Source organism: Sinohyriopsis cumingii, chromosome 15, assembly GCF_028554795.1.
Source record: "Sinohyriopsis cumingii isolate HCF-2022 chromosome 15, ASM2855479v2, whole genome shotgun sequence".
Classification (NCBI taxonomy): Eukaryota; Metazoa; Mollusca; class Bivalvia; order Unionida; family Unionidae; genus Sinohyriopsis; species Sinohyriopsis cumingii.
In genome coordinates, this window is record NC_142975.1 from 10,047,044 (window position 1) to 10,063,366 (window position 16,323).

Genomic DNA, 16,323 nt, shown 5'->3' on the forward strand with positions numbered 1-16,323 from the left:
TTCTATTCCACTTTAGACTCATCTCTGGTATTTTGTTTTAAAAGGCGAGATTATAAAAATTCCATTAACTTTCCTATTACCCTTTACATTCTACCAGATGTAGCCTGGATATTCTTTACGTATTACCAGATAAGAGAAAGTCGGTCAAGCTAAAATATATCAATTACAACCAGATCATCCAACTTTCAGCACACGTCCTTGACCCTTCACATCCATGTAACCTGGATCTAGTTTTACCTACCTGAGTTCATGATTTGTACTTTTCCTAGATATAAATTTAAGAGAATATAAAGGATTGAAAGGATTTCGACTGTACAAGACAAAACAAGTATCTTGGCATTGACAAGTGCAGGTCAGAAGGGAAAAAAGATGAAGCTATCGCCAAGGGAAGTGGAAGGACTGTTGATCCACCAATGCGGATATTTGGCTCAAAAGAGGCTAGCCAGGGGCGTCCGACTGAATCACCCAGAGGCAATCGCACTCATAGTGTCACAGGTAAATATAATTCTTGTATATTAATCTTTCCGATATATATATATATATATATATATATATATATATATATATATATATATATATATATATATATATATATATATATAGAGAGAGAGAGAGAGAGAGAGAGAGAGAGAGAGAGAGAGAGAGAGAAAATTTGTTAATAAACTCAGAGCACTTCAGAATTGTTATAGAACAAATATATTATGAAATAGAACTTGTTAATAGTTTAAAAACACTTTTCATATGGTGCTGTGTTTTTTTTAACCCTGTTCAGTTATTTCTCTACAAATTTGTTTTTAAAAGCTTTACCCAAATTTTGGAACAGTAATTACAAATATATTGAATTTTGCACAAAAAAAGTATTGTATTGTTACAGAGTTTATTGATATTGGTATAGTACGTTGAAAATTCATACACTGATAGAATTATACAGAAATGTATAAACAAACAAGATAATATCCGAATTGTAGGCTATTAAAAGTTCTTTCACCGAGGTGGTTTTGAAAGTCTCCCAACTTGAGAAATATCCATTTTGCCTGACCGGTGCTGCCATGCTTTTGTTAAAGTCAGACAAAGGATTATGGTTTATTAAAAATTTAATCGGGCGGTCTCTGAGAACGTCGTAGGCATCGGAATAAAGTTGGTCATACTACAAGGTAGCTCTTTCTCATTCGCTGCTACCATGTATGAGCGAGCTGTACATTCCTCAAATTTAACAATACGTTAAAAAAACCCACCAATTATCTGTGATTAATCTTTTCTTGCTTAGTTGAATTTTGTCCTCATAATTTTTACTTTCGAGTTTGCTTGTAATTATACGATTTCTCCAGTCACTTTAAATCTTGGCATTTCTTCTGCAATTTGTCCTGGAGCGAGTTTCAAAGAATTTTTTAATTTTCTTCCGATCAGCAATTTTTCAATACATTTCAGGGTTGTATCCTTTTGGTAAATGGCACTGCACGATATGTGCTCTATATGCATAATTTGATAAGCGGTACCATAAAGTTAATACAAAAAATATGGTTCCCCGCAAGGGAAGAACAATAACAGATGATAATTTCTTTTCTTTCATAAATCATAGAGCTAGATGTTAATAAATTTTACTTCTTCGTAAGCGATTTTACATCAGGTTTTATTAAATAAAAACAAACAACACTTGCCCATCAAATTTTAGGCACACAAACTGAGTCATAATTTGCAATGGATAAATATAATATTCAAGTTTAGAAATTTGCCCTTTAAGGTACAATTTTAACTTTCTGACACACTACTTTCACAGAGTCTTAACTTTGTGGGTTTATTTACTGAAATGATGTTGAATGGTAACACTTCAATTTTCTTAAAGGTCTTAAAGGTCTTCTCGTGGCTAAATAGGGACTCAACATTAGCAGTATATGGTGATTTGGATTTAACAACTTTGCAGATCAATATATATTACCGCGTTCTGAAATGCTGAACTAAGTTTGTATCCTCATATACTAGCAAATATATTTGTTCTGGTTGAAGTGCGGATTAATCAAGTTGTTGGGAAGACAAATGTTTCCATATCTTTAGTCAAACAACGTCATCTATCCAGTGTATAAAAAAGTGGCAATCTAGATATCAACAACTGTCAATCTAGGTATCAAAAAGTGGCAATCTAGATATTAACAATTGGCAATCTAGATATAAAAACTGGCAATCTAGAATAAGAGAATCTTCAAGAGCTAGATTAAATGGAAATTTATCATCATATTTGGGCATTTAGGAATATTTTAATGTAGCAACAGTGAAAATCCCTTTAAAAATAAGGATATCTGCCCATAATTTGCATATTGATTCAGAGAGATGGAAGAGGCCACACTCTAAGCCAATAAATAAAAAGACTTGTTGCTATTCGCAATCTGCTGGAAGATGAGTACGAGTTTAGGATGACAATATTATTTGCCGCTAAAAAGAAGTGTATACAGTTTTTGGTTTAGAAAGGCTCGAGAATATCATATTTTTTCCCGCATTGCTGACTTCAACGAAATTTACCAAGATTAGAACTCTGGAAAATTATCTCCATATATTATTAATTAAATGTAATTATGTGATGAATAATACTTACAATGACATAACATCACATGATTTAATTAATTAGTTAATTATTATTATTATTATTATTATTATTATTATCTTTTGTTGCTGTTACTTTCATTTTATCTCCATTTCATTGATTAATACACGCATTACGGTAATATTTTATGTTATATATATATATATATATATATATATATATATATATATATAGATATATATATATATATATATATATATATATATATATATATATATATATATATATATATATATATATATATATATAATGAGGACTTTGTAAAGCGGCTAATCTTTAGAAGCTCTAAGCGCTTTACAACATTACACAACACCTGTAAGATAAAAAACATATAGTGATATGATTACAAAAACAAACACCGTGAAATTAGAAAGCATAAAAAACATGCTGAGAATATTTAAGGTAGAATACATTATTAGGTCTTTAAATTTGTTCTTGCAGTCGAAATAATATATATATATATATATATATATATATATATATATATATATATATATATATATATATATATATATATATATATATATGTGTATATATATATATATATGTGTATATATATATATATATATATATATATATATATATATATATATATATATATATATATATATATATATATATATATATATATATGTGTATATGTATGTATATATATATATATATTGATGACCAATCAGCTACATGGAATGATCATTAATATTTTTGCATACAAGGGGTTTCGCTACCGTGCGAATCAACCAGCATCTGCTTAAGCCTGGCTTAAGGGCCAATGTTTTATCTATTTCCACAATCATCAAGACAACAGTCAGCTGATGATTCCTTAAGTACACATATAATACAACTAATATATTTATCTAATCACCCAATGACTACATATCAAGAAAATCTGATTCACACCTATATGGTTTTACTTGTTCCACAGTTGTATGACTCGTCAGCAAGACCATCAAACCGAAGATTGGTACTTTACGTCATGAGGCCCAAACATGGCCCAAACACCTAATTCAAAATTATTCCTATCTCAAATAACAGTATACTTATACATTAGAATATCGCAAGAATATCACATGTTGAGAAATTAAAGAGGATCCAGTTAGCAAAACTAATCCATGCGACCATAAAGTCTCAGCACTCTGCATTATATGTCTGTTCCTTGATACTGGCTAATTGCGTTTGACAATTTTCCTCCTAGTACCGAATATTTAAAATTGTCAAATGATCAATAAAATCTAAAGTATCTAAAATAGGAAATGCAAATACAAATAACACACACTAGGTTTATCACAATATTTTAAAATAGTTATGTATGAATGGTATTCATTTTAATCATCCCTTCAACAGCAATATCATTATTCTGTGTATATATGACTACTTGTAAATTCATGAAATAATGAGGTTTCATCTAGCCGATGATTATATCAAATTATTACTTCTGGAATACCGTGTCGCGCAAAGCATGTGACATTATTGGCTATCCGTTTTTAACCTGTTCCTCGCAGTTTTACTATTTATATGTGCTCTGAAAAATATTAAATTATCAACATATACATTTGAGCATTAGGTTCAAATAAATATGATGCAACTTCTTTCCACGTTTTATTTGGAAATCACTTGCTTTCATTGGTTTAGCCTGCTCTTTCGTGAATTTTATTAAATTTTTGGCAAGATTTTACGAATTATATCAGATCAGGGCTTAGTCCTTTCCTCCTAACTGACATTGTGGTATTTTTGTGGCATGCAACAATTCCCTTGTAACCATCGCAAATTTCTCTCAACAATATATTTTGCTAACTATTCAGGTACGATCAAAAGTGTAACACTCATTTAGATACCATTCTGGTCTGTAAATTCACCTCTGTCTGAACAGTACGATGTAAGCTTTCCGTCAAGATTTCCCTGCCACCCATGTCCAGAAAATTGAATAATTCTTTGCGGATCATATCATTTTAATATTCAGATTTGAGTATTCAGTTTGATCCAATTACACCCCAAGAAATCAAAATAGGCATTAGTCTCAGCCTGGTGTTCTCCGGCACTCTCATAGCAGCGGCTTAAAGGTGCCCTGGATAGAGTTAACAGATTGGTTCCAGCAATACAAACCATAGAATAGTTGAATTTAATCAAATGAATTTGAAAACGCAAATCATGGGACGTTTGCATGAGCTAGCAACGGGTCTTGAAAACATGCATTTGCTTGTTTGAACTTTTAACCCCAACTCCGGAGGAAAGAAAAATAAAGTCTTGGTATGTGAAAATCGATAAAGACCACTAACCTTTCGACATAGTCAGACTACCAAGAGAATTTTACCGCATTATATATACTGGAGATTTGTATAACTCTAAAGCGTCTTGAGTTTGTTGCTTTTTTCAATTATTTGCAATCAGAAACAACGTGCCGTTTCTTCTTGCAACAGGTGCACGTAGGAAAAGATAATGATTTCTGATCAGTTTTATCAGAAACTTGATTCCTAAAAGTTGTATCAGTTCGAGTTTTGAAAGTATGAGACTGAAAGGCCTTTACCAATTAACTGTTTAGTAGAAGACTTACTGTGAAATAAAACTTTATGAGTCAAGAAAGTATCGTCAACTGGACAATGTAACATTTTCTAACGTTTCCACCTTTTGTTCATCCAAAGAACTGCGTCACTGTGGACACAATCATTGAACTCTTCACTTAATAAGGGTTATCGAAGTGTTAACCAATTTGCTTAGTTGAGAACCACCTATCACATAATTGTTCTTTTACTGTTGCACATTCAACATGCATCTATCAAGGTTCTTCTATTAGAGTTCCTAAACCTTTGTTGACATACCTCAGGTTACCAACTCATAACCCTTATAGATAAATTTCTTAACTTCACAATAAACAGCACTTTATTATACTGACAGTGGAGTATTGACTTCACAATCTTTTCAAGTAAGTACCATTTAAAAATAGAGTACTATATTCTCTTGGCCATTTCAAATTTTCAGCATTTTATTTAAAAAAAACTTGTATATAATGGGGGTGGGTCTATGTTGTTCCACTTGCCAGCTCTAATTCTTTTATTCTAAAGAAACTGAATTTCCTTTCTTTGGTTTCCATTTCTCTGCATCTTTATTTCCTCTCTTCCTCTTCTCTTTGCATTTGCATAAGCCCATCTTCTCTTTCAGTCTCCCTTTCCTCTTTCTGCAACTGCAATTCTCTTTTGTCTTTCTGGAGATCCATTTGTCCTTTTATCCAAAAAATTCTTTTCTATCAGATAGAAAGCAAACTACTTTGTATTTTCTCGCTTCGTTAAAAAAAAAAAACATTCTCCTCAAACTGATCATATTGTCAAATAAGGTGTTATTCATCCTCTCTTCAATGAATCTAAGCCTTCCTGGGTTTGATTTAAAATAAAGTTTTCCACTTTAGATGATAGTGTAAAAGCTTGTTGGTTTCACGAAATGTTTCAAATACATAGAATTAAAATAAATTCCGAAACAAAGTGATTCTAAATTTCAGAATCAATTTTTTTAAAAATAGTATAGAGAAATCGCTATCCCGGACGAGCGACCAATTTTCTGTTACAAATCAATGATCTTAAACTAAGTAAGAGAAAAGAACACGAACCATCAAGTTTTGTAAAATTCAACAAATAATTTATTTCTCTACAATACAAGGTGAACAATTAAAAAGAAATAACAGGATTATGAATTTAATCCCAAATAGTCCTAAAAGTTCTATCACAATTCCAAATGTATGAAGTTTCAATTGAATTCCAGTCGTATTCCAAATAAGTTGCAAAAATACAATCCAAAAATGTCTTTGTCTACATTCACAATAATTCCAGGTTAATATTCCAGACAAGGAATACTAATGATCACTCTGTAATTCCAGTGAATAATGATTTGAATAAATTAATCCACCAAATTCAAATTCTGAACTCAACAAAAATAACAATTCTGCTTCAAATGTTCAGGCAAGAATGATTAATATTTATATAAAATTATACAATTACCATTTTCTGAAAGTACTCTGTCACTTAATGAAATTTTTCATTCCAGAAGATTCTAAAGTCACAACATATCTTCCTACGACTCTATGACCAGAAACTAACTAACAGAAAGAAGGATAACCAACACATTATAAATTAAATTAAATGATAGGTTCCTTGTCTTCCGTAAAAGTGTGCGCGTGAAGTTGCATAGCCTCTTCAAATCTTTATTCCCTGCTGCTGTCTCAGCCTCTATGCTCAGGTCATTTATGTCATTCGTTTTGACTTTGCACAAGCCCTAACATGTCATAACATAATCTGAGCGTAAGTTTACTATGCTTAGCATGATAAGTTTAGTGAGATCTATAACTTGATTCACTTGATATTTGTTTTATAGTTTTGCCATGACATCAAAACGAAATCTAATCTAGCTTGTTTCAATGAATTTATTCTTCTCCACGTATGCATAATTAAATAGGGATTTTGTTTTGTAAAAGTATATACAAAATCAAAGGTATCTTTCAAACTAAATCATGCATTTGTAGGAATATTTCCATTTCTTTTCATTATAGCAGTCTATTTCAGGAATTTGGACTAATTTGAAATCGAAACAGCTGATACTTGAATTATTTACTTGAATTATTTTTATTTTCAGTTGAAATATCATTGATATTCTTGTAAACTTATAGACCGTCATATATATATATATATATATATATATATATATATATATATATATATATATATATATATATATATATAGTTTTGAAAATGTCTTCATCTATTCGTTATCAGATTAGCTTTTAAATTAATTGATTTTATTCAAAGTTACTGTTGATAAGTGCGAACTCCTATTGAGATGGACCAGTAACTGCTAAAGAAAGGTTCGAAACCCAATTGATATATGGTATTCTATCTACAGTAAAATGTGTATACAGTAAACATAATATATGATACTGCTTTCTATTGAGGTGTTCGAACACATCCTTGTACTTTTCGTCCGTTCCTGTCAATAGATCTGGTCTTCAGTTACCATCAGTTTCTAAATTGTGATAAAAAACAACACAAACGCCGAAAATTCTGTGCAACTAGTTTCGCATTTAATGTATGCTTCTTCGGGCACGAAATGTTTTGAAAGTAACGGATGACGTCTTTTATTTTAAAACAACAATTACGTCATTACGTAACGTTATAAATGATATGCATCATCATAATTATATTTGACAGGATCTAAAAGATACACGAGTCTCTAATGAAACTTGAATTAGTAAAATAATAAAATAAACTAGAGACAAACAGTCATACATATAATTATATTGTTATAAAGGATATACAATATATCAATTTAAATTATACAATTTTATATAGTGCATTAGCATTAAGTCCATTAGGATACAGAGTATCTAACTTATGAATCCAATAAGTTTCTTTTATAAGTCTATTCATGTCACCATGCACAATATCTATTGGCATGAAAGAAAAATCAAGTAGAGAGTGATTATTGGTGTTAAAATGTCTTGAAACATTGGAGGAAAACTGAGGATCTCTATAATTTTTTTTTATATGAAAGCGATGATAATTCATTCTCTTAGAAACTTGTTGTAGTGTTTGTCCAACATATTGTATGCTACATTTTTTTACAGGTTATTAAATAAATCACATCAGTTGATATGCAGTTAGTGTTATCGCGTAGAGAAAATACCTTTTTTGTATTAGCACTACTGAAAGAAGTACTTTCTCTTATGTTTGCACATTGAGAGCATCGGTGTCTGTTACATTTAGATGACGAAAAGTGTATTTTTTTATTTTCTGTCTGTTTAGTTCTGATTAAAAGAATCTTGCAAATTCTTGGGTCTTCTATAAGCGAGAATTGGTTTAATTTTGAAAAGTGATTTGACGCTAGTTTTATTGGATAAATTTAGGAGACTATAATATTTATTAATTATACGACCTATATTAGGTAATGAAGGATTGTATTGTATTGTGAAAGGAATTACATCTCTCTCTATTTTACATTCTGCTGTGTTTAAAGCTTCATGTTGAGTAAGATTACGGGATTTGTTCAGTGCAGAATCAATTATTTATGTAGGATAATTTCTATTATGGAAATAAGTTCGTAATTTATTCAAAGAATTTTGTAATTGACAATGATCTGAAATAATGCGTCGGTATCTTTTGGCCTGGCTATATGGTATACCGTTTTTACATGACACGGGATGACATGAAGAATATTCCAAATATTGGTGGATATTAGTTTCCTTGATATGAATATTTGTAGGTATAGTGTTATCAGTATTTTTTATTACGTTTACAACTAAAAATGAAACATGCCTACTTGATGCAGTATAAGTAAATTTAATCGTCGGATGAAAATGATTCAGGCGATCAATAAATTTTTTCAGTTCTTTATTTGAATGGTTCCAGATCATAAACATGTCATCTAAAAATCTAAACCAAACAGATGGATTAAACTTTTCGTTTTGAAGAAAATCTTTTTCTAATTTACCCATGAAAAGGGAAGCGTATGAAGGAGCCATGGGACACCCATTGCTGTACCCATTATTTATATGTAATTCATATTATTGAATTGAAAATAATTGTTTTTCAGAGCAATCTATTGTGACATAGATCAAGTGAAATAAGTATATAATGGCTTAAGTAAACAATTATTCATTCCTGTTTAATAGCTATATTTGGGAATCACTGATCAGAGATTATAATTGTGTCCAGATGTAAGTTGAGTGAAATTATTTATTGTATTTATTCATTGGAATTAAATGTGCTTTGGGATAATACATTCTTGATAATATCAATGTGGTACATCAAAACATGCAAGACGCCTGGCACATCAGGACATTCGAGAATATTGGAAATCATTCGGAACATTCTATTCTTTTGGACCAATGATAGAACATATTCGATCATTTGGGATTTAATTCACAATACTGTAAGTGTATTTTGAATGTTCTTTTTGTATTCAAAGAAATAAATGATTTCTTGATAAACTTGTTGGTTTCTCATCTTTCAATTTGATCACCTCAGACCTAGAGTCGCAACACTTGATAGCAGTTAAATTCGTTTCCAAAGCAGACGGTGAAAAAAATGACAATTGGATAATATTCATAAAAAAATGTTTCGTTGAATTGACCCCAAAAAGATTACGATGAGCAAGTTCTTTGAAAATTGCTCTGCTAACGATTGTCTCTGTAATCTACGATAATCTATCTGATCGCATTTTTCACTAAATGAACTTTAAAATCGTATCAGGTTGATGAGGCAAATAAAATTATGATCCTCCGATTCTTTGCTTTTAGGTCATGCATTAAAAAAGCCGTAAATATTTACTCTAAACTCTGACTTTTATGCTATCACCTTGTGCAGTTTTATGCAATATACATTCCGTCCCATTTTAATACCTATTCATCTTTTTTACATCTCCCGTTGATCGGGAAGCTTTATTTTGCACCGTTACCATCTTACCGTTTTTAATTTCAACCATTTGTTCTTTTATATCGCTGGTCGATGTAGAACCTTTTATAAGTTTTAAAAGATTATACAAGTAACACTTTGTTTGGCGCTAAATAGCCTAAGAGTGCTGATGCGCCGTTAAAAAAAAAAAAAAAAACAATCATTAAAAAAAACAATATCTCCTTATATCTATATTTAAACATAGAGAATTTCAGGTTAAATTGCCCACTCTTTTTTTAAGTACGTTTCTTACATCCGCCGCATCAAGCATCAGGCGAAAGTATCTTTTCAGTAAATTAGTATGATTGCGTTGCTCCTGGGCCGTGTAAAACATGATAAGGCTATATAAAAAACCCACTAAGGAGTCCTACGATAGCAATAATGCGTGTAGATAACGACTTAAACTCGCAAAGGTCATTGGCTGAAAGATAATGTTTTCGGTTTATCTTCTCAAATAAAAGACCCTCTCCACGCATTTCACCTTGATTAACTCGTGGGGTGATGATTCACTGCAGACCTAACCCCTGTAATCCTCATAATTCGCAAGTGTGGTGATGATAGATTTCAACCAGATACCAAGCCGTTAATATATCTACAAAGGATCAGTACGTTTATATTATTATTATTATTATTATTATTATGACCGCTCCAGTGGCATAGTTTTTAGAGAGTTCATCGTGGATGCGGGAGGTCGTGGGTTCGAACCCCGGTCGAGTCATACAAAGACTAATACAAATGGTAGTAACAGTTGCCTGACTAGGAGCTCAGCATTAAGAGGTTAGTGTTGGGACTGGTCGGCCTGCTGTCAAGATAATGTGACTGGTTGGCACATCATGCTACATGTCTGCAGCATGATGCCCCAGTGCTAGACATCACTATAAACTATCACACTGAAGACATCATAGCGATATGACGGAAAAATTGTTAAAGCTACGTTAAAAATCCAAATCACACTCGCACTGTTATTATTATTATTATTATTATTATTATTATTATTATTATTATTACTTTTATTATTATTATTATTATTAGTAGTAGTAGTAGTAGTAGTAGTATATGAAAGTCTAGCTGCATATGTTGAACTATGATCAACATCATTTCTTGCATAGTTTTGTTGGAGTGGAATATCAGATTTTCTGTATGAAGGATGTCATTTTGTATTATTACAATATTTAGGCTTATGGGTCAAAGTTTATCAGGGCAAACAGTAAATTTGGATTTAGCACACCCAAATTTATGTACGGTAAGGTGTCTCCATATTTTTCCGCAACAAAACTTACTTCGAAGTTCTCATCTAATCGCTATCCGAGTTTCCACTTGGCTTTAAGAAGTAGGTTTCAAGTATACGCCGTTTATACAGTCATTCTCCGGCTTTGATTTTATCGTTAATGTCCGATGTAACGTCATCGAGTGAGAGAGTGGTTGGTACGTGAGGGCATGGTAGATGTGTCAGTACTGGAATTAGGGGACCACAGTTAGGCGGAAGAAGAAAAAATTTTGACCGTGTGTATCGAACTATGTATATCTGAATGTATTCTGACAAGAGGCTTAGAGTAGAAACTATGCCAAATACACTCATTACTCATAATCTGACGAAAAATTTAAAAGTTAGGTCTCAGTAACACTTTTCAAGTGACATTGATTCAAATCAGTTTTTCATTTAATTCCATTTAACTGATATTGAAAATCATAAAACATGATTTGATATATTCAACTTAAGTAATAATATTCACAGATAGCAAAAGAAGCGACAGACATTTCTAGTACCGATGATAAAGGTAAGTATTGCTGCATTTACCGACATTTCTTGGACGCTTTTGTTGATAGAGTCATTACGTTCGAAAAGCGCTATCATTGTGAGAAATGAGACAATCGTAAAAACCGGTTCACACTGACCTAGCTCTAGTGACCATTTTATTCTTTTTTAATTATGCACAGAATAATCAGTCAGACATAACATTTCGTATAATTGTTGTTCTGTGATGTGACGTAAATGTGTTAAGACGCTCATAACTGTGTATGATGTAACACAAACAGATACAGACAGAAGACAGTTTCATATATAAATATGGGAATAGTTGTTGCTGTTTGTTGTGGGGTTTAACGCCATGTTTCAGCACACGATAGATAGGCTAAGCATGGCGGCCAGTATTATTGATGGAGGAAGAACCTGTGAAAACCCCCGGGAAGAACCACCAACCCACGAGAAGCTACCGGCAAGCTTTCTCACTTACCCACATTGGTCGAGCCCGAGACTGGAATCCACGTAGACCGAGGTGAAAATGTAGTGATCCGTAACGGTGAGCTCTTAAACCACTCGACCACTCTTGGCCCCAACATGTTGCTATAACGCGCGCGCGCGTGTGCGTGTGTGTGTGTGTGTGCGTGCGTGTGTGTGTGTGTGTGTGTGTGTGTGTGTGTGTGTTAGAGCCCATGTGGTAGTGCGTCGAACTCGATGAGCACTTAGAGAAATAGAGAATATATATACATATATATATATATATATATATATATATATATATATATATATATATATATATATATATATATATATATATATATATATATATATATATGACATTTCTATTTACAGGTTTTAGAGTTAGTAAGGGATGGATACACGGTGTCACAGCTGATGTGTAAAGGAAGGGAAATGCTAGGTAAGAAATAAATTGTGTGTAAATCAAGGAAGAAATGAGGAAAGGAAGGCAAGAAGGTATGATGTTTGAAGAGAATAGAATAAAGGAAGCTTAAGTAAATTTAAATGAATCATGTTCGTGTTAATTTTTTATTTGAGCACACTAAAATTCAAAACCCGAAGATTCTGTAAATAAAAAGTGTTCTAAAGAGAACAAACATAAATGTTAGAAGCAAACTTAATCCTGCATGTGGCTCTAAGTGCTTGTTTCCTGTCCTTGTAATATTGTCAACAGTGCATTTTTTAAATCTAAACTGCGATATCATTATTCTCAAGCATTTGAAATAAAAAGTAAGTATCATGTGATCATGTCCTACAAGATGTGCGTGCAAGCATTCGTGCTTGTCAATATAACGTCACGTAAAACCTCCTATTCCGTTTAGAGAGACTTCAAACTTTGAGATATGACAGAGGATGGTCTGTAAATGCGCACAATAAGTTTTAAAATTTTGATCCATCCTCGTATACGTAGTTTGGTATGTAAACACTTTTCAATATATGTACAATTTGTTTGATGAGATGAGATGAAATAACTAAAACATGTATAAGGATAGAACTGCTTTGGCGACGACTTCTAGACTTTTTATATGGTTGTGGAAGATAATGAATACAGTAAATGTGTAACAAGCTTTACACTTTCTGTTTTGTTTTCTCAATTTTATGAGCGATAAGCCTGAACAAATTGGCAATTGAGATTTTCGAATAATAGAAAAAGTAGCAATTAAGACTTGCAAACAACAGAACAAATTGAACAGTTGGGACTTGCAAAGATTAGAAAGAATGTCCGCACAATGTTGCGTTATTATCTTTCCTACTTCAGGAACAAGACAGGTTTTACCGGGAGTCCCAGAAATGATTACGGAAGTCCAAGTTGAGGGAACATTTCCAGATGGCACAAAACTGGTTTGTCCTGTCTCTTTAGTTTACTATTTTTTGTTCAGAACTGCAGTCCATGCATATATAATGATGAAGGCATTTGCATATATGTTTGTTCATAAGCAAAAGTATGCAAGAAGTACAATTTATTTCGACCTTGATATTATTTATGGTGAAGGCATTAGTACAAGCCAAATTGTTCTTTCAGCTTTTGTGACAACATTTTCATGTTCACTTTGCTTTCTTTTGCTGGTGAAACACAAAGATTTGCGTAACACGTTTTACACTGAATGTTTCCGTTTATAAGATCTTCGGGATATCAGAATGATAATGAACATCGTTTTTAAGACGACAATTAGTAAAAATGCAGTTTATAATAATATTCTCTGAATTAATTTAAAGCAAAACAAAATGTTATGCTATAATCTACATCAGAAATTAAAATTAAAATTAAAATTGTACGAATTAAGCATAGTATTTAAATTTGCTTAATTTTGACGATAAACTTCGTGATTGTTTTCCATTTGTTTTTCTCTTAAATCCTGCTCAGCAATGTGAAATTCTCATATTTTAACTTTGTTCGCAGGTGACAGTTCATTCGCCGATTTGCCGACAGGATGGTGACCTTAAACTTGCCTTATATGGAAGTTTTCTGCCTCTACCTGATTTAGCGATCTTTTCCAAGAGAGATGAAGGCCATGTATATTGTCTCTCTCGTTCTCTCTCTCTCTCTCTCTATTGCATTACTTGCGTTATTTTCGTCATTATCACGTGTTATTTTAATGCATGTACTCCCGTTAACTGTTTACCTGTCCCTTATCAGTAAATGCTTACAGTATGTGTATTGAAACAATCTTGAAACGATAATGATGTTTCGTCGACGACCTTGTATCACGTACCGACATATTTATGTGAGCTGTGTTGGATAGATTGTTACTTACTAAAGTATTAGCTTGCACTGATTCGTACAAATAGACGAAATGAGTCAATGATCACGATAACCCTGTATTAATGTAAATGTTACGTTTAGACACCTTTTAAATCACGCGTGCAGCACTTTACCTGATCTGTAAATGAAGGAATGCTGGTTTGTTATCAAGCATGGTGGGGTCATTTAGGTCAACAACAAAGTAAAGCGTCAAACAAGATGCGCTGCAATCGTTTTGGACAAAATTACATTTATATTGTACACGCGTTTGATTATGCATGCCTGTTGTTCAAATAACTTTTGAAGAAATTAGGAGAGTGTGATTATATTTGACATTGCGTGCTTCCGCGCCAGCAAGGGTATATGACTTCATTTTTAACGGTTCACAACTCTTCCTATACTGTTGTAGATCAAGCCTTTAAACCTTTGTGTCATGATCGGGATTAGATAGACACCAGATTCTAACGAGAGTTGGAAAGATGGAGATGGTGTTGTTAGGGAGAAGGAAGAAGAAAGGGCATCGGATATAGGGCATCGTCAATTAAGCAAAGTATAGGAACATGATGATGTGCTGCGTATTTGAGTGACTATTTACGTCTTGTTCCGATGCTTAATCGTAGATGAGGTACACGTTCCAGCATTAGCTCCCACCTTCGTCCCCAAGTTCAAAGTTTTCGTGTTTCCGTTGCTTCTAAAAATAATTATAATCGATTTCGAGCGACTTTCACCTGCAATCACATTTTTCCTGAGTTCCATTTATACGTTTCATTCATCTCAAAGTGCGTTGTCCATATTGACAAGGTAATTAAATTTAAACTTCACATTATGTATGTGAAATATATCTTACGACTTTAAATTGTGTAAAATATATCTCACGAATTCACTTTTGAGCCATAACTATGTGTTTAGAAGACCTACAGGCGATGACATAGTTTTGAATGCTATTAGAACTATATCAACATTGTACTCAAACATATTGGAAATGGTCAGTTAATATTTTACCTAATCGTCATTCCAGTGTGAAATATCCCCCCGCATTATGCTAGATCATTTGCTTGCCTTTTGCATTCTAGTGAAAGGATGTTGTCAGCAATTTGACGCATTCGCGATAAGCACAGAGATACGAGGGTATTTAAAAAGTTTGAATATTTTCTTATAACTATTTTTAATTTTAAAATGTCAATAAATTTAATTCAAATCAATCATCAGAGTAGCGTTCAAACATTATCTGCAACTGCAGCACGCCGACACCGGTAGATATATGATTTTGATATAACACAGGTAAATGACAGTGACGTAAAAACGTCGGAGAAAGAGAACAATTTTGCTACAGAGCAAATAGTTACTGTAAAACACAGGGCGCTCTTAAGGAACATTTTGAATTATATCAAGGTAAACTGTCATATTCAACAACTTTGAGGTGTTAACGATGACCGAGAATCCATGGCAGATGACTCGCGATCTGAAAGACCGTTGGCTGCGATTGGAGAACAGTAAGTGGCTACTGTGAATGGGGTAATTAATGATACGTTCGATATACAGAGGAAGATATTTATATTTTCACAAGCATTAATGGTAGCTGTTTTTAATATACGGAAGGATCATTGGAAACTCAGAACGATTTGTGCAACATGGGTGAACGGCAGATTAAAAAGCAGACTTGGGTTGAGATAGCCAAGCAGATGCTCCCCCAACAAGAAAAAAATTAATATAGACATTTCAGTGAGATTTTCACAGTTGATAAAACGCAGTTAATTTTCTGAACCCGACAAGGGAGAAAATTATAAGGTCTGGATGA

At 32.6% G+C, this 16,323-nt stretch overlaps 1 protein-coding gene across 1 annotated transcript in view; it reads left to right on the forward strand.

Moving 5' to 3' along the window:
- Nucleotides 1-369: 369 nt before the first annotated feature.
- Nucleotides 370-16,323, forward strand: part of LOC149781248 (uncharacterized) — a 117,369-nt gene continuing 101,415 nt past the window's right edge. The window contains exons 1-4 of the mRNA XM_089934725.1: nucleotides 370-495; nucleotides 12,617-12,683; nucleotides 13,542-13,624; nucleotides 14,184-14,297. Of these exons, the coding sequence (XP_089790851.1) occupies nucleotides 370-495; nucleotides 12,617-12,683; nucleotides 13,542-13,624; nucleotides 14,184-14,297 (390 nt within the window). The remainder of the gene's footprint in view (nucleotides 496-12,616; nucleotides 12,684-13,541; nucleotides 13,625-14,183; nucleotides 14,298-16,323) is intronic.